Source organism: Spermophilus citellus (assembly GCF_964194105.1).
Source record: "Spermophilus citellus genome assembly, chromosome: 18".
In the NCBI taxonomy this organism is placed as follows: domain Eukaryota; kingdom Metazoa; phylum Chordata; class Mammalia; order Rodentia; family Sciuridae; genus Spermophilus; species Spermophilus citellus.
The window spans coordinates 16,656,900-16,680,913 of NC_138200.1; the positions used below are offsets into that span (position 1 = coordinate 16,656,900).

General features: G+C 40.1%; 1 protein-coding gene and 1 long non-coding RNA gene across 5 annotated transcripts in view; both read left to right on the forward strand.

The window, feature by feature from the left end:
- Positions 1 to 9,691: 9,691 nt before the first annotated feature.
- Positions 9,692 to 19,836, forward strand: LOC308637138. The gene is made up of 3 exons (XR_014019559.1): positions 9,692 to 9,832; positions 10,615 to 10,740; positions 19,774 to 19,836. It is a non-coding gene; the product is annotated as an uncharacterized lncRNA (long non-coding RNA).
- The window catches only part of ZNF793 (zinc finger protein 793), a 28,921-nt gene continuing 24,742 nt past the window's right edge, over positions 19,836 to 24,014 (forward strand). For 3 of the 4 annotated variants that reach the window (XM_081273317.1, XM_081273315.1, XM_081273318.1), the window contains exons 1-2: positions 19,836 to 19,886; positions 23,818 to 23,863. In XM_081273317.1, coding sequence (XP_081129443.1) covers positions 23,849 to 23,863 — 15 coding nt within the window. In that variant the 5' untranslated portion in view covers positions 19,836 to 19,886; positions 23,818 to 23,848. Of the gene's footprint in view, positions 19,887 to 23,171; positions 23,415 to 23,817; positions 23,864 to 24,014 lie in introns of those variants that run through there. The other variant, XM_081273316.1, reaches the window with a different exon arrangement.

The following is a 24,014-nucleotide window of genomic DNA, read 5'->3' on the forward strand; positions in this document are numbered from 1 at the left end:
TACAGTGGGAAATCTCTTTAATCATATATTTCTTTTTTAAAATAAGCAAATAGTCAATTCTTAAAATCTGATAAAGCTGGTTGTGGGTGTATGGGTGGGTTGTAATTCTCTGTATCTTTCTATTTCATAATAAAAATAAAGAGTAAGTGATGTATACTTTTATCAACTATCTCTTTACTATGCCTTAGTCATGTCTGTGGTGTTCCTATATTCACCATTTTCTTCAAAAAGAAGTTCACATATAATGAATTCCCAGAGACAACCACTGTTGAAAATTTGGAGACTTCTTCCCTGAATGAGACTTTTTATAAATTCTAAGGCTTTTATAAAAGCCTAAGGGCTTTTTAAGCCTAATTAGCTTTTCCATCATCATTTTAATGTTTAAAACTAAAAACATTAAAACATTGCCCATTTTGTATGCACAATGACTTATTAATTTCCTTTTATGCCAGCTTAAATGTCTAGGACTGCGACATCCTTTCTGAATTCAGTTTTCTGAGATGATTTTATCTTTGTACATGGAGTCATAATACATACTAATTCCTAGCAGTACTTAATGGTAGTCATACTAATATTTTATAAAATATTTGGACAGTGATGAAAGGAAACTGGAAGGGAAATGGTAATGAGGCCTTTACAGTAGAAGCTTGGGGTGGAGACTGAAATTCACTTCAGATAGTAAATAGGTCTCATATAAGAATAAAGACACACAGTAACTCTGGATTAAAAGAGGTATGCCTAAATTCATTTAGTCACTGGAGTTATAATCAATATCCAGATTTTGGGTGGGGTAGTGGGGACCGGAGATTGAATTCAGAGGCATTCAATAACTAAGCCACATCCCCAGCCCTATTTTTGTATTTTATTTAGAGACAGGGTCTCACTGAGTTGCTTATTAGCACCTCGCTTTTGCTGAGGTTGGCTTTGAACTCACAATCTTGCCTCAGCCTCTCAAGATGCTGGGATTACAGGTGTGGGCCACTGTACCATACTAATATCCAGATTTTTGGATAACATTTAACAGTCTTAACGTTTTCCATATTTTTATGTACAAGTTAAATGGAAAAAGAAGCAATTAATGATATTGAAGAAATTAACTACCACTTACTTTGAGAGGCTCTAAAACTAATACCTGAATAACAGACTATCAAGAGGACCAAGGATTTCATATCCAGTCAAGTTGTCCATCTAGCTATAAGGCTGTATGAAAAGGTGTTTTTTTCCCATATTTTTATACATAATGGTGGAATTTGTTGTTATATATTGATTGGTACAAGTACACGATAATAACTATATAATTTAGCCAATATCATTCCTCAATATTTTCCCTTTTCCTCTCCTTCCCCAGTCCTTCTTTCCTGTACTGATCTGCCTTTGATTTTCCTGAGATCTCCCTACACACACACACACACACACACACAGAACCTTTTCTTTTTTCTCATTCTAGCTTCCACATAAGAGATAAAATGACTCGACATTTTGAGTTTGGCTTTTTTTTATTTAACAATGTTCTCAAGTTCCATCTATTTTCCTGTATATGACATAATTTCATTCTTTTTAAAGTATTTTATTAGTTATTAATGGACCTTTATTTATTTGTTTATACACGGTGCTGAGAATAGAATCCAGTGCCTCACACATGTGAGGCAAGCGCTCTACCACTGAGGTACAACCCCAGCCCCATAATTTCATTCTTTATGACTAAATAAAACGCTGTTGTGTAAATATACCACATTTTCTTTTTTTATTCTTTTTAGTTACACCACATTTTCTTTCTCTAGTCATCCACTGACAGACACCTAGGCTCATTCCATAGTTTGGCTATTGTGAATTATGCTGCTATAAACATGGGGTTTAACATGGGTATATATGTGGCTATAAGCAGAGAAGACTGGAAATTACTTAAAAATTTACAGCTCGTATGGTGGTGCATGTCTTTAATCCCAGTGACTCTGGAAGCTGAGACAGGAGGATTGCAAGTTCATGTCCGCCTCAGCAATTTAGTGAGGCCCTCAACAAATCAGTGAGACCCTATCTCAAAAAATAGGGCTGGGGTTGTAGTTCAGTGGTAGAGAGCTTGCCTAGCATGTTAAAAAAGTGGGGGATGCTGAGGATGTGACTCAGTGCTAAAGTACCCCTGGGGTTCACTCCCTAGTATCAAGAGAAAAAAAAGAAAATTTACATATATCACTTATGATGACATTTCATTTAGTCATAGGGCTGCACTTAGCAAGGGAGAATGGGAAATTTGCTACACCAGTACAACAGAATAATATATAGCTATAATAATATCTTTGATGGTCCTTAATTTGTGTTATGAACAAATGAGATTTCCCAATTATAGGACAAAATCCTTGGGGATAAGTTTCATTAGTGTTTCTTTATCCACATATATTTATTTATTTCTCTTCTTTGTCTTTTTTTTTTTTTTTTTTTTGTAGTTGTGGTTGGACAGCATGCCTTTATCTTTATGTGGTGCTGAGGCTGAACCCAGTGCCTCACATGTTCGAGGCAAGCACTCTACCACTGAGCTACAGCCCCAGGCACTATCCACATATATTTCTAAATAATATCATTATTAAGATGATCTTACTGAGCAGTGGTGTGGAGTCCTGCCCAGCTACAGGAGAGGCTGAGGCAGGAGGATCATGGGTTGGAGGCCAGCCTGAGCAAAGCAGCCAGAACTCTGTCTCAGAAACAAACAAAATGACCTCAGTGTTCTGGGTTCCATACCTTCTGTGTGAAGGTGAACCTTGATCTCAGAGTCCATTCATTTAACAATGTTCTAGAATCTGAAGATTCATTCAAATGCAGCCATCCTCAGATTTGCCATTTCCTCTGCACTTTTGATTCTGTAGTGATACCCAGTTCCTGTTTCCTTGCATGTGACTGCTTACACGTTAAGAAACTTTCGGGTCCCCTGTTTTCACCAAGAAATGGGATAGAGGTCTGGTGGCCCGTAGTGCGAGAATCTCTTCTTGTCTCAGACCTTAGCGTGGCCTTCAGCACGACTCCTCCTGTGGTTCCAGATATAGTTTCTTTTCATGAGGCTTCTTGGGGCAGGAGATTGTCCTAACTGCCAGTGGAAAGCGGGCCTTGGTGCCACTTTAAGTCTTGGAAGGACCAAAAGCTGCCCCAGAAGCACACTCCCACTCCCTCTCTGGGTTGCCAATGCACCTGCCCGTGAATCACTGCGGTACCTTGCATTTCTGTTTGTACCCATGCACCATTTCATTTCACGGAAGACTATTCTCAGATACAGCGGCCCCTAGGGTTTGAGGCCAGGGTGGCCCAGGCCCATCTCCAAGTGATGCATTGGGCTCAGAGTCAACGAGTTCTCAGTTAACAATTTCAATCGGGGACTCGGGAATCTTCTCAATTGTACGGGCCCCATTCTCCAATCCAGTATCATCCAAGACACCATTTCCATCCATTGTAGAATCAGATCCACAGACTAGTTTCAGGCGTGCCCACCTCATGTGAAACTGCCACGACCGGGCGGAGCAGCAACCCAGAGGTCTGGCGGATTGCGGATTGCATTCCGAGGGGAGCGAGGCAGAGGACCCACCCTGGGTACCGCAGTACTACAACCTCCACCTGCCTGGTGGCAGCCTGCTGAAAACCGCCTCCCTGTGTTCAACAGGCCCTGCCACTGCGCCTGCGCGTGCTTGACCCTGCGCTTGCGTCACAGTGACCACGGTGTTGCCTAGAGATGTGCGTCTGAGGGGTTGGAAAGCAGGAACCTTCTTTGGCTGCTAGGCTGAAGAAGCAGCGTGTGGAGTCCTGGCCACATCAGATGGCCGTCTGAGGCCCGCCTTGAGGGTTTCCAGGGTGTCTCCCGCAGGAGTCTGCCTTGGGATAGGGAGGACACGACTGCCTATATTCCCGAGGGCTGCTCTGATCCCTAAGGCTCTGCTCCAGGAGTCATTTTTATATTTTTAAAGGCCTGGTTAATCAGGTGCTGCCTAGGACAGGTAGGAATAGGAAGCTCCTCCCTAATCCTCAGGGGCAACCTGTCCTGACAGATTGCAGCACCTCTGCCTCCAGACAAAAATCTCAGGAGGTACTCATTTTTAGAAGAGATGTGCCAGAGGTCAAGGAAGATACTCTTGATTTTATTGTTCACTTTCCCTTATGATAACGTGTTACCTAACTGCAGAACCTACACAATGATGGAGAAAAGAAGAGTGACTTAAGGACATGCTTATGAACTAAAACTACATGGAAAAGTTTACATTAATGTCTAGGATCTACAGGGCTGTCTCAAGTGATTTCCAGTGTCTGGCCACCAGCCTTTACTATCTCCTGTACCTTTTAAATGATGACAATGTCCAGGGTCACCACATCTATTCTATAGGTTTGGACCTATACACATCAGGCTAAGGAAGCAAGAAAGAAGTCCCTGCAGGCTGGGTTAGCTCGCAACCTTTAATTTGCAAGCCACAAATCCTTGGAACTAAGTCTGCCCAGAGGGCTCCTTTCTCAAGTCCCTCTGCCGAAAGAGGGCACTATCATAAGCATAAGTGCTGAAGTGATGAGCTCTTGACAGGGTCCATCTTTCCAAGGACTGTGATAAAGCCTATCACTTCTCTCATCCCCTTCTTTGTTTTGGGACAACATCATCACTCAATACTCAGAAACTTTTATATTCTCATTTAAAAATTAGTGTATAATTTACATATGATAAATGCACAAATCATAAATGTTCACTCTGATAAGTCTTGACAATATATAGATGCATGAAACTGCCATCTTAAACAAGGTAGAATATTTTCTTCACACAATTCCCCTTCCCTTCTGAGTCAATAGCACCTCAAGTTGACTGCTTTTAAAAAAATATTTTTAAATTTATTTTTTAGTTTTAGGTGGACACAATATCTTTATTTTATTTTTATGTGGTGCTGAGGATTGAACCCAGTGCCCCATGCATGCTAGGCAAGCACTCTACCACTGAGCCACAACCCCAGCCCCACTTTCTGTTTTTTTAATTCAATAGTTTTGTCTATCCTTTTTTATTTTTTAAAAATATTTATTAGCTACCCTTATTCATTTATTTGTTTATAATGTGGTGCTGAGAATCGAACCCAGTGCCTCACACATGCTAGGCAATCACTCTACCACTGAGCCACAACCCCAGCCCTAAGTTTTGTCTATTATTGAGCATGTCATAAATGGGATCATACACCGTAGACTATTTTATAAACACCCTTCTTTTACTCCTGTCCTTTATCCAGGCATTCTCCTTCCCCATCCAGACTTCAGCTCCTTGAGTACTCTGCTTTTATTGGAGTTCTCAGTCCCTTCTTTGCTCATTAATTCAGTGTCTTAGATATATTGAGATTTTTAAATCAATTTTAATAATAGTATGATCCTTTACCTTTGTCTAACACAGATGCTACAGTTCAGATCTGGAATGTTCCCCCAAAAGCCTATGTGTTAAAGGCTTTCTTCCCAGCCCTGCTGCCTGTTGGGATATGGAAGGTGGTAGAACCTTTATGAGGTGGGGGCTGTCAGAGGTCTTTGGGTTCTTGGAGGCATTGCCCTAAAAGGAGACTGTGGGATCCTGTCTCTTCTTCTTCCTCTTTTTCCCAACTGGCCATGAAATGAACAGTTTTACCACTCAACGTTTCCATAAAGTGTTGCCAAAGCAATGGGCCAATTAATCATGAACTGAAAACTCCAAAATGGAGCCAAAATAAATCTTTTAAAAAGTTGTTTTATCTCAGGTGTTTATAACAGTAAAAGAAAACTAACACAACAGACATATCTGTCTCTGATTCTTGTTGCCTTACTTGCGGCTGAGTGATTACAGACAGGTCACCTCACTCTGCAGTTTTTTTGTAAGTTGATTATTATAAAATATTCTCACAGTGTTTGCAGCAGTCTTTAATGTTGGCAGTTTTTAATATTTCCAGTTGTCCCTTTTCTGGACTGTATTTCTACTATCATAGTAGGGTGACCATGTAACCACCCAATGAGTAATGAGAGGAAATGATATATATGTAGATTCTGAGGCAGGGCATTTAATTTCCAGCAAAAGATCCTCCAAAGTTCTCCTTCCCTCTGCCTTCATGACTGACAGTTTACCAATTATGACTATTTCATCAAACTATCCTAGAATGAGAGCAGCCTTTGAAATGAGTGAGCCAGTAACAGGCCAGGCATTAATAGGCACTCTATAAACCAGTTATATTAATTCAAACAACACAAGGCTCTTAAGCTCTTTGTTATTTTTTTATTATTATTGGTTTTTTTTTTTTTTTTTTTTTGGTACTTGGGATTGAACTCAGAGGCACTTGACCACTGAGCCAAATCCCCAGCCCTATTTTGTATTTTATTTAGAGACAGGGTCTCACTGAGTTGCTTAGTGCCTTGCTTTAGCTGAGGCTGGCTTTGAACTCACAATCCTCCTGACTCAGTCTCCCAAGCCCCTGGGATTACACACATGTGCCACCACACTGTCATCTCTGTTAAAATTTAAAAGACAAGCACAGCCACAGGCTTTATGTTTTTGTTGTTGTTGTTTTGTTTGTTTGTTTTGGTGGGAGGATTGAATCCAGGGACACTTTACCACTGAATTACACTCTAAGCCCTTTTTCTTTTTTATTTTGAGACAGGGTGTTGCTAAGTTGCTGAGGCTGGTCTTGGACTTGTGATTCTCCTGACTTACTCTCCCGATTTGCAAGGATTACAAGAAATACCCTACTGTGTCCAGGTAGGTCTTTTAATTTTTCTATCATGTGGAAGAAGAGGAAACTGCTAATAATTCAATTTTGGTAAAATTAGAGGAAACTGCTAATAATTTCATTTTGATAAGACAATCTCACAAGTTTAGGAACTTGTTTAAGGAATTCAGAAATGTAAATGATAATATCTTTACCACAGCATTGAAGTTATATATTGATGCAAACAAATTATCCCAAGCTCATAAGCTTAAACCAACAAACATAAATTTAGAGTCAGGCATAAGGTTACTGTTATAGCTGGGTGGGGCTTTGATTGTTTTGTTTTTTTGTGGTGTTGGGAATGGAACCTAGGGCTTTGTGTATGCAGGCACTCCACCACTGAGCTGCTGGGATGGATGGTTTTGACCGACTTTCAGACAATTGCAGTCAAACTATTGGGTAGGCCTGCAGTCATCTCAATAATTCATTGGGAAGGAAAAATCTGCTGCAAAGATGATCCACTTGAAGGCCTCCTTCCTCCCAGCTGTTGGCTGGAAGTCTAGTCCTTGTTACATGGGCCTCTCCACAGGTTTTCCAGTGTTCTCAAGACATGGCAACTGTTATGGTTTGGGTATGGCTTGGTATTCCCCAAAAGCTCATGTGTGAAACAAAAATACAAGAACATTCAGGGGTTAAATGATTGGTTTAAGAGAGTTGTGACCTAATCAGTGGATTAATTCATTGATTAGGCTTAACGGGGTAGTAAACATATGCAGGTAGAATGTGGATGGAGGAATTGGGCATGCTTTTGGGGTTTTTATTTTGTCCCAGGTGAGCAGAGCTCTCTCTCTCTTCTTCCTGCTACCATGATCTGAGCTGCTTTCCTATGTAGCATGTATATGTATGTATGTATGTGTGTATATATTTGTAGTTGGACACAATACCTTTATTTTACCTATTTATTTTTATGTGGTGCTGAGGATCGAACTCAGAGCCTTGGATGTGCTAGGCGAGTGCTCTACTGCTGAGCCACAACTTCAGCCCCTACAGCCCTTTTGATGTTCTGCTTCACCTTGGACCCAGAGCCATAGAGTAAGTGGATTATGGACTGAGACCTCTGAAACCATGAGCACTCAGAAAACTTTTCCTCCTCTAAATTGTTCTTGTCAGGTCTTTTGATCACAGCTACACAAAACTGACCAAAACAGCAATTAACTTCTTCAGAGTAAGTTATTTGGGTTGTATTGAGAACACTTCAAGACAAGTCAAAATGTCTTTTATAACCTAATCTAAACCGTGACTGTATTAGTTTGTATAGTATTGTATTGTATCTCACAGACCAACCTGGCATGGTGTGAGTGGTGTGTACACAGTGGGTGAATACTAGGAGGTGGGAATCATTGGAAACCATTTTGGAGGTTGTACCTCCATTGCTATGATGACCAGTTGAAATTAGGATTTTTTTTTTAAACCTATTTTTACTGAGCACAGTAGCAAACCAAATCTCAGTGGCCTGGGAGGCAGGAGGATCAAATTCAAAGTCAGCCTCAGTGAAAGCAAGGCACTAAGCAGTGAGCCCCTGTTTCTAAATAAAATACAAAATAGGGCTGGGGATGTGGCTCGTGGTCCAGTGCCCCTGAGTTCAATCCCCAGTAACCCCCCCCCCAAAAAAAAAAAAAAACCACACACCCCTGAATGTTCTTGCCTTTTTTGCAAAGCAACTATTTCTAGAAATATTCCAATGCCTGTGATGTGCACAACACTACTTTATACGGTATTCAAGGAAGGACTCTAGAGAATGCTGTCCATACCCGAGCTCTTCCCTGGGGTGCTCACCATTTCCAGATGCAGAGCGCGGGCGTCTTAATAAATGCACCTACAAACTCTTCCCGAGAACAGCCCATGAAGCAGGCTGGAAAATCTGGACTTTTAACGCCTGTAATGTAGGTCGTAAACAAGAAGGAAGGGGAGATGGCGTATAAACGTCTCGGCTTCATCGACCCTGGGTGGGACAACGTGGAGGTGATTTCTACACAACCACTCTGGGTTCTCCAGAACACAGACATCGCTCACGGGCAATGTGCTCATTGAAACATTCTACTGATTTTCCTCCTCCCTGTCTCATTTTCCCATCCTCTACCTATCAAATTAACTGCCTGCTTTTACATTCTTGTCTCAGGTCGGGTTCTGAGGCAAATCAACTAAGATAAAGACCGCACTTTCAACATTTCTCCCCCCAATAACTGGCTTAAGAACTTCTAACCCGCCCCGCCCACTCTGTGAAGCCACACCCTTTCCTCAGAACACCTCAGACTCGCTGAGAACCAGTCACTTCGCGCTCTCTAAGTCTTAAGGCTGGCCCCGGAAGTTTTATCTTGCTGTAGGAGAGCTCCTCCTAAAAGACGGCCGCACTCGTTGCACGGGAGAAATGATAAAAATGTGCGGTCATCTTCATTGTCCCAGCTAATGGAGACAAAGAATGTTCAGGTTCGAGATCCGAGCCCCTCCATATTGGTCACAGGAGGCTTGGGTGTCTTTGTCTCAAAGCAGGGGCGACTTCTGTGTTTAGAGACCCAGGGGCACTTGGTTCCTCTCTCCATTAGAGCCGCATCCTCTGGTCCAGCAAAGAGTTTAGTCATACGTTGTACGGTAGAGTTTTAAAAATGGCCGCCCCCATCCAGTGTTCATCATGCCGGCGCCGCCATCGTGCCTCCCGTTAAAGCTTTGAAACCCCAGAATCCTGTTCTCTGGAAGGTTACCGGGTGGCGGCTGACAATCTCTTTAAGTCGCGACTGAGGCTGCGCACGGGTCACTAGGGATGGGAAGAGTTTATACCACCGTAAGGGTGTATGGTAGGGCGATTGCAGATTAAAGGCGCCGATCCAAGGATAAAAGGGAATGGTCAGTGTGAGAAACAGTCAAGTATGCCTAGTATGGTGACCGGGGACTACGGTGTCCTAACTGGATCAGTTATGGGTACCTGTAAGGGTCAATGTCGAAGGGACTGAAGGGTGCTGTGATTGGGTTCCGAGTCTCTGGGGGGGAGCCGTAGTGGGGGACGGAGGTTTGTAGGAGTCAGTGTCAGGGGCTCTCTGAAGATGTTCTGCGAATGTATTGGAATTAATAAACGAAGGTTCTTTGAAGTGTCTTGATTGGCAGGATGCGTGGTCAGTTATAATGTTTTTTATGGGTCTGGGGCCAAGTGGGGCTCTTAGAAGGTATTGATTTGGAGAGCATTAGGGCTTCGGACCATCAGTGATTCAGACTTTACATCATCACTGGGGGATCTGATGGTGTTAATGATTGAACTTTTGTAGATCAGGGAATGAAGAGTAATCAGCGGGGTTCAGTGATTGGGACTCTGAGTTGTTCAAAGGGGTGGGACTGTGGAGGTCAGCTATTGATCCTGGGTCATTGGAATATCGAGATCAGTGTGGGCTCATAATTGGGATCTGTGTAATTTGCTGTTTGGCAAACGGATTGTATCAGTGAACTTTGTAGTCTCTGACCACAGTTTTGTGGTCAGATTTGGACATATGGGAATATCAGTAACTGCAAGAATCTCTGGGGATCAGAGAATGGGGGCCCATGAGTGGGAACACGTTATATCAATGATTAGGACGCTTATGGGGTTTGGTGATGAGGAGGCCTGTGAAATTCAGAGGTAGGGGACAGGAGAATCAAGAATTTGAGGCTGCCACCCTGCATAATGGGAAAACATTTCACCCTTGTGACACTGCTCTGCTGAGCAGCCAGTTGTATCAGATCCCTCTTGTTGGCCCACCCAAAAACTCTTTTGAAACTTCCATCTTAAAAAGTTACCCACGATAAAAATGCTTTAAAAGAAATCAAGTGCTAAACTTTATCTAAAGTAACATGTTATTAAAGATATGGCTTCTTTTGCTCTTGTCGGGAATTTGATGCATGTTTCTTTTAATGATTTCTTTAGTGTTCTTTCTGGGAAAAATAATGACATGTCCATCTGTGACAGCATCTCAGAGTATGCCTGGTTTCTTACTTGGACGCAACCAAGATGGGTGTGACCGCACCTGTGGTTAAACAAAGAATTTACTGAGTAAGTATCTAAACTAATAATGTAAGATTTGGCTGAAAGAGCAAACTGAGATTGGAAAATGCTTTTATCTAGATTCATCTTAAAAATAAATTATCACAGGGACTGGGGTTGTAGCTCAGGGGTAGAGCACTTGCTTAGCACATGTGAGGCTCTGGGTTCAATCCTTAGCTCCACATAAAAATAAATAAAATATATTGTGTCCATCTACAATAAAAAAGAATGATTAAAAAAAATTATCGCAGGAAAAGAAACTAGATCTGGAATTCACTGTGTTCTAAGAGTCATTTCATCTTGTCATGTATTTTTTAGGGATGGCACATTTGACCTCCATGAATCAGTTCCTTATGAGTACTGTTAGAGCAATTCAATAAAGATAAAAACAGAATTTAAAGCTACTATTAGAAAATGTTGTTTATTAAGTTAAAATTGAACTAATAGTCACTAAGATGGCTGAGACAAGATTACAAATAAAATAGAAATAAAGAGATTTTAACCTAATGAAAAGGTGCATTGCTGAAACAATATTTTAATTGATTTTAAAATTTTTCAGTCCTTATGTTATCTTTAGACAACACATAATGCTTATAATATCTTAAGAAATAGAGGAAGCCAAAAGCTAAGGCAGGTAATATATATCAGAAACCATACAGGACAAATTTTTAATTTTAAGGTCAGAGAGTATTTTTCAGTTGCACAGAATAAAAGATAAGTAGTTGTTTTGTAAGCTGAAGTCATAAGCCAGAAAAAGGTGTTCAGGTATTTCCTTGTTCTCCAAGCAAATTCCCTTATTACCTACACTGTGCTCCGTATTACATTTGGGAGCAAATAATGGTAACATAAACCTTTTATTGAGATTTAAGATGCATGCAAAAATTAACATAAATATACAGCTTAATGAATTGTCACAAAGGGAGCACTGGTCATTAATACACTCAGATCAGAAAACAGTATTATAGCACCCCGAAGGTCCTCATGATGCTCCCTTCTAGTCACCCAGCCAATGGGAACCTTTCTCCCAACTTCTTACATCACAAGCTAATTTGACCTATTTTGAATTCTAATTTAACTGAACTCTCACTGGGGGAATAGAATAGAATAGAATAGAAGCAAGATATAGCTCTGTTTGAACAAACTTTTTAAGTTTCAATCTAGAATATTTCATTTCTAAAATAGACATTCATTCAGGTAATTAAATATTTCTTTTAAAAAACTGAAATATAACTTACATATATCAGGTATGCTTATTTTAAGGGTACAGGTTAATGAATTTTTATATTACAGAATCATGTAGCCACAACCCAGATCAAGATATATGTTATTTCAGCTGGGCGCAGTGGTTCACACCTGTAATCCCAGTGGCTTGGGAAGCTGAGGCAGGAGGATCGAGAGTTCAAAGCTAGCCTCAGCAACTTAGTGAAACCCTAAGCAACTCAGTGAGACCCTGTCTCTAAATAAAATGCAAAATAGGGCTGAGGATGTGGCTCAGTGGTCAAGTGCCCCTGAGCTCAATCAACGGTACCCCCTCCCAATAAAAAAATAAATGCATATATATATATATATGTATATATTTATGTATATATATTATTTCTTAAAGCCTTTTTTACTAGTCAGTGCCCAAGGCCACCCAGAGGTATTCTGGGCATCTAAAACAATGGATTAATTTTAGTTGCTTTTCTTTTTGAGGGGGCTTGTACTAGGGATTGAACCCAGGGGTACTTAACCAAGGAGCCACATCCCCAGCCCTTTTTATTTTTTATCTTGAGATAGGGTCTCACTAAATTGCTTAGGGCCTCACTAAATTGCCAAGGCTAGCCTCGAATTTTCGATCCTCCTGCCTCAGCTTCCTAAATTGCTGGGATTACAAGTGTGTGGCACCATGCCTGGCTATTTTTTTAAATTGACACATTATAATTGTACATACTTATGGAATATAGTGTGAGGTTTCAATACATGTGTACATTGTATAATGATCAAATCAAGGAAAGTATAAATTGCCTTATATATTTATCATTATTTTGTGGTGCAAGCTTTCAAAAGCTTTCTTCTAGCATTTTTTTTTTTGTAGATGGACACAATGTTTTTATTTTTATTTATTTTTATGTGGTGTTGAGGATCAAACCCAGGGCCTCATGCATACAAGGCAAGCGTTCTACCACTGAGCCACAACCTCAACCCCTCTTCTAGCTATTTTGAATATACAATACATTATTGTTAACTATAGACACCCTGCTATGCAGTAGTACACCAAAACATATTCCTTCTCTCTACTTTTTGCTTTTCTTTCTTTCTTTTTTTTTTTGTACTGGGGATTTAACCTAGGGGTGCTTAACTATGAGCTATATTCCTAGCCCTTTATTTATTTCTTATTTTGAGACAGGGTCTCACTAAGTTACTCAGGGCCTCACTAAGTTGCTGGCCTGGAACTTGGAATCCTCTTACCTCAGCCTCCCGAGTCACTGGGATTACAGGTGTGTGCCATCACGCCCAGCCTCCTGTCTACTCTTAACTTTGTACCCATCAACCAGCCTCTCCCCATCTTTCCCTTCCTTTTACCCTCTTCAGTCTCTGGTAATCACTATAATCACTATTCTATTCTCTACTTCCATGAAATCAACAACTTCTCTCTCTGTCTCTCTCTCCTTTTTTTTTTTTTTTTTTTTTTTGGTACTAGAGATTGAACCCAGGGGCACCTAATCACTGAGCCACATCCCCATCACTTTTTTGTAGTTTATTTGGATACAGGGCCTTGCTGAGTTGCTTAGGGCCTTGCTAAGTTGCTTAGGCTGACTTTGAACTCATGATCCTCTTGCCTCAGCCTCCAGAGCTGCTAGGATTACAGGTGTGCTCCACTGCACCAGGGTTATTTTTTATTTTGAGACAGGTCCTCACAAAACTGCTTACAGCCTTGCTGAGTTGCTGTAGCTGGATTTGAACATGTGATCCTCCTGCCTCAGCCTCCCAAGCCACTGGGATTATAGGCATTTACTACCCTGCCTGGCTTGACATCAACTTCTTTACATTCCTCATATGAGTGAAATCATGTAGTATTTGTCTTTCTGTATCTGGCTTATTTTGCTTAACATAATATGCTCCAGGTCCATCCATGTTATCACAGCTGACAGGATTTGATCCTTTTGTTGTGATAAATAGTATTCCATTGTGTATATAAGTACCACATTTTCTTTATGCATTCATCTGTTGGACATTTAGGTTTATTCTAAATATTGGCTATTGTGAGTAGTGCTACAATAAACATGGAAGTATAGTTGTCTGTTCAACATAGTGATTTCATTTCCTTTGGTTGTATCTATTAGGGTATATTACCTATATTTCCTCATAAGGGGATTGATAGATTATTTTTGCCTATTTTTGAATTTGAATTAAATCATATATTCATATAATTTGAATGTGATATGAATCAAATTGAATCATATAATCTGAAGCCGAACACCAGGATAAAATTCTAACCTGAGATCCTGGCTTGGCCACGTAAGATTGCCTGTTTTTCTTAAAAAAAAAAAAAAAAAAAAAAAAAAAAAAATATATATATATATATATATATATATATATCTGTGTGTGTGTGTGTGTGTGTGTGTATAAACTGTCGTTGGACACAATACTTTCATTTTATTTATTTATTTTTATGTGGTGCTGAGGATCGAACTCAGTGCCTTGCATGTGCTTGACGAGCGCTCTACCTTAGCCCCTAAGATTGCCTATTTTAGGTTATTCTCTCCACAAGCCAAAAACTTGCACAATGAAGTGGACCCTTAGAGTTTGGGGTGGATTTGCGGGCCAAGATCCTATCAGTGAAGTTAGCAAGTTCAACAAATTGACAAGTGAGGGAAGCCTCTTCTCAACAGATAGTCTGGAATTTCAAAATCCTTTATCTCTTAGGGACTGACCATTCTATGCAGAGACCTGAGCAAAGCAAATGGAAAACAGATCTCAAAGGGGTTTCTGGCCTGGGTCCAAGGCATAAGGGCTCAAAAAATGCTGCATGTTTGGGGAGACTGTTGTGCAGGGATCCAGGAAGATGGTACATTTACTTTGAGGCAGAGAACAAGCTTCTGTCTCTCACATTCAACTGATATATCTGAGAAAAAGTGAACCTCTTCCTTCAACTCACAGGTCTTCCCTTCCGTCTTGTTCATTTTCTACAAACAAGGGTTTTTTTGTTTTGTTTACTTCTGTTTTAAAATAATTTCAGACTTAGAAAAGTTACAAAATAGAACAAAAATTGCTGTTATATCTTTCATTTTGATTCTGTTAACATTTTGCAATGTGTGCAAGTAATTTCTTTTTCTCTGTATATATGTGCACATTTGTTTAATGACACATGTGATAGTAATTTGTAGACATGATCCGTTACCCTTATGGCTCCTTAAATACAAGGACAGGGCTGGGGCTGTGGCTCAGTGGTAGAGAGCTTGCCTACCAGTGAGGCACTGGGTTCCATTCTCAGCACCACATAAAAACAAATAAAGTAAAGGCATTGTGTCCATGTAGAAATTTAAAAATACAAGGACATTTTCTTACACGATCACAATAAAATTGTTGAAAGCATAAATGTTAAAATTTAAATATTAACATTTTAAATTGACACATTATAATTGTACATATCAAGCTATTGCTTGAGCCACATCCTTAGCCCCTCATGATTATATCTTATCATTTTTGACCATAACATTTATAAGGAGTAGAGATCAGTTATTTTTATAGAATGTACCTCAATTTGAATTTTTCTGATTTTCCTCTTATTGAGAGTCATGTTGTACATCTCTGACAAGAATAACACAAAAGTAACGTTATATCCTTTTCAATGTGCTCCATCAAGTACACGATATCGTCGGTTTGTCACATTAATGGTGATGTTAACTTTAATCACCTGGTTAAGGTTATGTCCATCAGACTTCTCCACTGTAAAATTATATTAATAACTAACTTGTGGAGAGATCATTTGAGACCATGTAAATAAGCTCAAAGTTTCTTCCACTAGTGTTAGGCAAGAATCCATAATGATGCTGGAATGAATTAATTACTATTATTATGGTTGCCAAATGGTGATTTTGTAGTTACATAATTCCTTCTACATTTATTATCCTTTATCTTCTCTGCATTTATTTGTATGAATATAGTAATATGTCCTTTTTGCAATAAAATAGGAGATGTAGCCAGGTGGCACATGCCTATAATCCTAGGTACTCAGGAGGCTGGGCAAGTTCAAACCCAACTTTGGCAACTTAGTGAGACCCTGTCTCAAAATAAACTATTAGGGCTGGGGTTGTGGCTCAGTGGTAGAGCGCTTGCCTAGCATGTGCAAGGCACTGGGTTTGATCCCTCTCACTACATAAAAATAAACAAATAAAATAAAGGTATTGTGTCCATCTACAACTAAAATATTAAAAGAAGAAGAAGGAAGAAGAAGAGAAACCTAGGGCCTGGGGTTGTGGCTCAGCTGTAGAGTGCTTGTCTAGCATGTTAGGCACTGGGTTCGACTCTCATTACCACATAACAAATAAATTAAAAAAGTGTTATGTCCATCAGCAACTAAAAATAAGAAAAGAAGAAGAAGAAGAGAAACCTATCTTCACTTGGAGAGACAGCAAAACCGAGAAACTAAAAGCACATGATCTGCATCTCAGTGCTGCCTAATTACTTCACCTCTGCAGGGCACTATGTCCTGTCTGTAAATGGAGTAGAGGAGAGTGTGAGGATTGAATGAGTCAGTATGTGGAAGTAACTTAGTGCCTTATTTGAGGTCAGGGCCTAATAAATACAAGCCCAGTTTATTTTTTCCTATTTCTACCTTCTAAGTTTCAATAATGTTTTATTCAATGCATCATAGTTTTATTTGTTCTTTCCTAAGAACAGTTGCATTCCTCTGTGAAACTGCTTATTTTGATTTATCATGATTTTTACTATTATTGCTATTGATATTAGTATATATTCAAATAAATATATAAACATGAGGATATTGATAAAGTCAAAAAATAAAGCATCAAAAAGGAAAATTCCTTTCAATTCCTTCACTCAGAAAAAAAACAGCAATCCATATCTTCATAGATTTAGACTTACATAATTTTTTTAAAAAATCTTGCTTTCACACAGTTATAATTTATACATCAGTGTATATCACAAATGCTCTTCCAAGTCAATGAGTAGTTCCTTGTACCTTCATACTTCTCCATTTTTATTTATTTCTTTTTTTCTTTCTTAGTTTTTTTAAAATTTATTTTTTAGTTTTAGGTGGGCACAATATCTTTATTTTATTTTTATGTGGTGCTGAGGCTCGAACCCAGTGCCTTGTGCATGCCAGGCAAGCGCACTACCACTGGAGCCACATTCCCAGCCCTTGTTTTGTTTTGAGACAAAATCTTGATTTGTTTCCCAGGCTGGTCTCAAACTCTAGGGTTTAAGTGGTTCTCCTACTTGAGCCTTCTGAGGAGCTGGGACTATAGGTATTTACTACCACACCCAGATTTTACGTTTGAGTGCTAGGTATTGCATCTCAGGGCTTTGCACATCTAAGCAAGCATGCTACCACTGAGCTCTATCCCCAGCCTTCAATTATTATTTCTAATGCCCGTTCCATCCTGTGGTTTATCATTATCAGTCAGCTCATTCTTCAATTGCTAGGACATTTTTATTGCTTCCAAAATTTTATTTTTACAAGTAAAACTAAGATGAAGTTCCTTGTACCTTCATTCTTTTCCCTTATACTAATCGATTAGGTGGCTTTTATAAAGCCAAGTTAATTGTGTTAGTCAGGAGCAGAAAGCAAAGCAAGAAAGATTTTTAAAACCTGAATTTGGGCAGAAAAGTGTCAGCAAAACTGGAGCTAAGGAATGTGGTTGTTAAATGTATTATAGCTACTAAAGAAACACTAAAGACTGCCCAGAGACAATAAGAAAGATGGCTTGAGTATGTCTGAAGCATGGGCAAGACCACTCCCATCTCAGGCTCAAGGGTGTAAAAATATAAATTCCTTTGCGAAAAGGCTGTACAGAGGGCCCTAGGAAGTTGTTCTACCATGCTCAGCCACACAGGTACTCAACTATCACTAGCTTCAGAGGCTGCTGAAGCCATGGTCCCTGGGGGCTGGGCTACTACTAGAGATGGTGGCAGACCTTGGTGCCAACCATGTGGTGCTGGTTCTGCAGCAATGCAGAATGCTGGAGTTAGGGGGCCTATTTCTTTATGTGTAGAAACAGAAACAGGCTGTCAGGCGCCAGAGAGCCTGGGTTCAAATGCAATCTCTAGTATTTATTGGTGTGTGACACTGCATGAGCTACTTAGTCACTCTGTGTCTCAGTTTCCTCATCACTTATTTCTTATTTTTCCCTTCTTTGACTTACAATGAGAAAAAAAAAAGACATTTTTCTCATACATTGTTCACTTGCCTCTCATAAACAATCTATTATGTTCTTTTTTGCTCACTTTTTGAAACCGGGGATTTCTTGATTTCAAAAAGAAGTTCTTAACTGCTGAGTTACATGCCCAGCCCTCTTAGTTTTTTATTTTGAGTCAAGGTCTCATTAAGTTGCTCAGGACCTTGTTAAATTGCTGAGATGGCCTCAAACTTTCGATCCTCTTGCCTCAGCCTTTGGAGTTACTGGGATTATAGGCATGTGCTACCATGCCTGGTTCTATATTCTTCTTTTTTCTTTTTTTAAGAGAGTAAAACTTTATTTTAGGACTCACAGTTTCAGAGGTTTAGTCCATAGACAGCTGACTCCATTCTTTGGAGCCAGAGGTGAGGTAGAACATCATGGCTGGATAATGTGGTGGAGGAAAACAGATGGGAACATGGCATCAGGAAGCAGAGAGAGAGCTGTCCTCACCGTGACAAAATATAAACCCCAGAGGCACACCTACCTCCCAATGACCTGGCCTCCTCTAGCCACACTCTACCTGCTTTTAGTCACCATTCAGCTAATCCCTACCAAAGGATTAATGCACTGATTGGGTGACGGCTCTGATAACCCAATCATTTCACCTCTAAGCCTTCTTGCGTTGTCTCACATGAGCTTTGGGGGGTCAACTCATATCTAAACCATAACATTCCAGCTGTGGCGCCCAAAAGCTCATGCCTATCTCACAAGGCAAAATACATTTAGTCCATTTCCAAGAATCCCCATAGTATCAACAGCTCCAAGATTGCCCAAAAAGTCCAAGTCCAAAGTCTCCTCTGAGACTCAAGGCAAACTTTCAGCATGAACCCCTGTAAAAGCAAGTTACAAATATCCAATATATAAAGGTAGAGAGTAAACAGCTCCATTCCACACGGGAGAAATAGGGGCATAGAAGAAGGGATGGGACGAAAGCAAGACCAAAATTCAGTTGGGCAAACAAGTCCTGTGGTTCATGTCTGGCATCTGGAGCACGTAGCATGGTGATGTTCTCTGTCCAAAGGGCTTGTGTAGCTCCACCCTATGGCTTTTCTAGCTGCAGTCCACTTGGCCTCTCTCTTGGCTTGTTTCTGCTTGGTTCCTGCAGCTTTCCTCAGTAGACATTCCACATTTGGAATGTCTGGCATTTCTTAATCTTGGGGGGGTCTCTACTGCAACTTTGGCTTCCTTCTCACATCTCTACAGGGGCTGCCTACAGGGACTTCAAGCCTGCTACAGCCTGCCTGGCCTCCTAACACTCCAGCATTCTGCATTGCTGCAGAACCAGCACCACATGGTTGGCACCAAGGTCTGCCACCATCTCTAGTAGTAGCCCAGCCCCCAGGGACCATGGCTTCAGCAGCCTCTGAAGCTAGTGATAGTTGAGTACCTGTGTGGCTGAGCATGGTAGAACAACTTCCTAGGGCCCTCTGTACAGCCTCTTCGCAAAGGAATTTATATTTTTATACCCTTGAGCCTGAGATGGGAGTGGTCTTGCCAATGCTTCAGACATACTCAAGCCATCTTTCTTATTGTCAGTTGTGTTCTCCACAGGTCTCTGCAGGCTTTCCCCTTGAGGCCCAGGGAATATTTGGGGAGGGAGACTTGGCTGATACTCACCAAGGGATCGGCTTATTTTCAGGTTCCCAGGTGCCCTGCAGATGTTTGGATCCTGCCATCTTGCTGGACAGTAGGGCTATCCAGCAGAAATTCGTCCACCTCTGCAGAAGACCCCGCCAGTGTCTGCAGCTAAGGGTGAGTGAATGCTGTGAGATGAAACTGTCAGGGGTTGGCAGGCCAAGTAAAAGATCCCATCTGGTCTAGGAACAGGAAATTTGGAACAAAAATCCTCTTATGAAGGGGTCAACAAGGTCCAAGACATTTTTTTTTTTTTTTTTTTTTGGTGTGTGTGTGTGGGTACCAGGGATTGAACTCAGGGGCACTGAACCACTGAGCCACATCCCAAACCCTATTTTGTATTTTATTTAGAGACAGGATCTCACTGAGTTGCTTAGTGCCTCACCTTGCTGAGGTTGGCTTTGAACTTGCAATACTCCTGTCTCAGTCTCCCAAGCAACTGGGATTGGCTGACTTCTTTCTTTATTTATTTTTTGTACTTGGGATTTAACCCATGAGCACTTAACCACTGAGCCACATTCCCAGTCCATTTTCATATTTTATTTAGAGACAGGGTCTTGCTGAGTTGCTTAGCAAAAACTGGCTTTGAACTTGCCTTATCCTCCCAAGCCACTGGAATTACAGATGTGTGCCATCACACGCAGCAATCCCAGACTTCTTGCCAGAGCAAAGTCTGCCAGGTATAAGGAAACAGCATCATCCCTGAGCTAGAAGCAAGAACCAACGTAAGGATGTTATTCTTTTCCTTCTTCCATGGAACCTCTGTGGCTAAATTATGGGAGAAGAGTTGACCCCAAGATCCAGGGAGACTAAGAGTGAGGGAGAGTCAGAGAAGGCCATGGTCACATTGTAGATGTGATAGGCGTGTTCTTTCAGAGGCACATCTGTCTAGCTTTTCATTCTATCATCGTAGGGGATGGTATGTGGCCACTTGTCATTTGTGCCACTTCACTTGGCCTCAGGGAGTATGGGGAATTAATTCTGTCTTGAACCAGTGGCAGAAAAATCCCTGAAACCTCAGAATGATGGTAGTAGCAGGATCTGTGGACCTACTGTCTGTAATTTTTTAAAAAATTATTTTTATTTGGAAATTTTAATTTTATTTGGAAAACTTTAAAGAATATTACTTATGTATCTTTTATGTATAGGGCTCATACGTATCCTTCATATAGATTCATCTAGATAAAGCTATGTGTATGCTTGTGTGTGTGTGTGTGTGTGTGTGTGTGTGTGAGAGAGAGAGAGAGAGAGAGAGAGAGAGATGTGTGTCATATGCTCTCTGTGATATGTGACTGTGTTTTCTTTAATATTGTTTTAGTTGTAGGTGAACACAATACATTTATTTTATTTTTATGCGGTGCTGAGGATTGAACTCAGTGCCTCACGTGTATGAGGCAAGCGCTCGATCACTGAGCCACAACCTCAGCCCATGTGACTGTTTTTTGATGTGTGTGTGTGAGTATATGTATATATAATTCTTATCCTTTTTTACCTCAACTATTTTAGTTAAGTTGTAGACATGATGCTCCTTTACCCATAAATACCTTAGTGTGTATTTCCTAAGAATGAGAATATTCACATAGCCAGCAGTTTTCAGAACCAGGCAGTTAACATTGATTTAAGGCTGTTGTGTAAGACAGTCTATATTCACATGTCAGCTAATAATGTCGTTTTATAGCTACTTTTCTTTTTTTGTTCCAGGATCCAATCAGGATCACATGCTGCCTTTAATTGACACTTTAGTCTCTCTTCTTTCTTCTATCCCTCCCCACCTTCCTTTTGTGTAGTGATCAATCCCAGGGCTTTTTTTTTAAAAAAAAATATTGTGATTTAATGTTGTTATTTTTAAATATCACTACAAATTCATAGTTTTTACAGGCTAAAATTCTGTGACATGTGCATTCATATGAAAGCACCAGACCATAAGATATTCATATGTTTAGCTTCAGTAGATATGACCAGTCTTAACACTCATTCTTGTATGGCTGGAGTCTCTTATGGCTAGCTCCTGTGTCCCTTGCCATGACCCACCCACTGAGGTAGTATCCTTGCTTTTTGATGCTCAAAATTGTGGAGGTATATCTTGTATTCTTTGTTCCAGATGTGTAATCAGCCATTTTCTAAGGAGCTCCATTTCTATTTGTTGAAAATTAGTAGTAGAGGTCATAATTTGGATACTAGCTGGGAACATTAGGCTTTTCTACTTGAGGTGACATTATCCCAGATCATTTCAGTGAGAATGGCCACAAAAACCTAATTTGAAAACTTAGACCTTATTACATTGGTGGTTTTAGCACAGTTCTAAAATTAAACATTCAGGTTCATCGGAAAATATTTGTTTATTCTCTTAAACTATAATTTGCCATTTTCTTTTAAAATTTGTCAAGTCATAGTATTTCTTATACATCTGGATTAAAAACAACATAGTTGTTTTATGTTTAAAATTGTTTTTTGTTTTTATTTTTGTTTTCTGGTTAGGGGTCTTACTATATTGCCCAGGCTGGACTTTTATTCCTGGACTCAAGTGATCCTCCTGTGTCAGTCCCCTGAGTAGCTGGGACTATAGATGTATGCCACTGCACCTGGCTTTGAAAATAATAATAATAATAATAATAATAATAATAATAATAATAATTTTAAATATTTATTTTTTAGTTTTAGGTGGACACAATATCTTTATTTTACATTTATGTGGTGCTGAGGATTGAACCCAGTGCCTTGTGCATGCTAGGCAAGTGCTCTACAACTGAGCCACAACCCTAGCCCCTATTATTTTTTGATATATTTTTTTAGTTGGACATAATATGTTTATTTTATTTATTTATTTTTATGTGGTTCTGAGGATCGAACCCAGGGCCTTACACGTGGAAGGCGAGCGCTCTACCACTGAGCCACAAACCCAGCCCCTGAAAATTAATTTTTTAAACTATATTTTAAAAATATTTGGTTTTTTGGGGCTGGGGATACAGCTCAGTTGGTAGAGTGCTTGCCTTGCATGCACAGAGCCCTGGGTTCAATCCCCAGCACTGAAAATAAAGTAAAAAAATTTTTGATTTTTAGTTGTAGGTGGACAAAATAACCTTTATTTTTTATTTTTATGTGGTGCTGAGGATTAAACCCAGTGCCTCACTCATACTAGGCAAGTGCTCTAACACTGAGCCACAACCCCAGCCCCTTAAAATTATTTTTACGACCACATTTAATAATCTACTAAATGAATAACAAGGTGTAGCTTCCATTAATTATTTAGGACCATATTTTGAGTATATTTTACTGTTTACAGTTAGTTTGTTTTTCTTTGAGTTCTTTGTGGGAGGCCATCCTCGCACGTGATTTGAGTTACCTCCCTGGCTGGGTGAGAGGTGCTTAGACATGTTAAAGCCACCCCACACCTTTCCCAGGTCCGAGGACTTGTCCGTGCAGAGGTATGCCTGCACTGACCTGAAGACCCAATGGCCTGCCCTGACCTTGGGATGCTGCCCCCCTTAACCTTCATTGGATGGGATTTTCCCTTGAATTTTTAGTTCCCCAATAAAAGCTCACTCCCTGGCATGTGCTCCCTCTCTCGCTAGTCTCTTCTGTAAACCTCACCACTGCATTAGGTGGCTGGTGGCGGGAGCTAGGAGAAGCCGAGCTGTGTTAAAGGTAATGAGGGTCTGACTCTTTAATTTAAAACTCACTAGCAATTTCTTATGCATCGAACCTTCTTTTATGAAGCTCACGCTGGTCACATGGCAGAGTTCTTTTTGATATTTTTATAAGTTATCCCTTGTTCAGAATACATTTAGATCTAATTATTTAATTTTTAAGGGTTTTTTTTTTAAAAAAAACTTCTACTTATTTTTTAGTAGAAGCTTTTCCTCCTTAAAAGGTCTGTTTTATGTGTTCACATTCTGACTTGAATGGTAGCCATTTTATTTTTTTACCACAGTGATTTAAAACACAGAAGATTTACATAGGGAATTTGCAAGTTCCAAGACAGATCCGATCCTCACAGCTGTTTTCTGTTCTTCCTCCATCCTCTTCCTCCCCGTCTCTACCTTCACAGGTCTCCACTCTTTTTCCAAGAACAGCAGAAAATGATTGAGTACCAGGTGAGTGTGACAATAAGTGGCCAAATTTCCCTTCTTGGGGAAAGTGTTATAGAAAACAATGTACCCATTATAAGCATAGACACTTTGTCATGGGATGATTCTCAGGAAAACAGATTTGGAGATGGATATTTTAACACAGAGGGTTTATTGA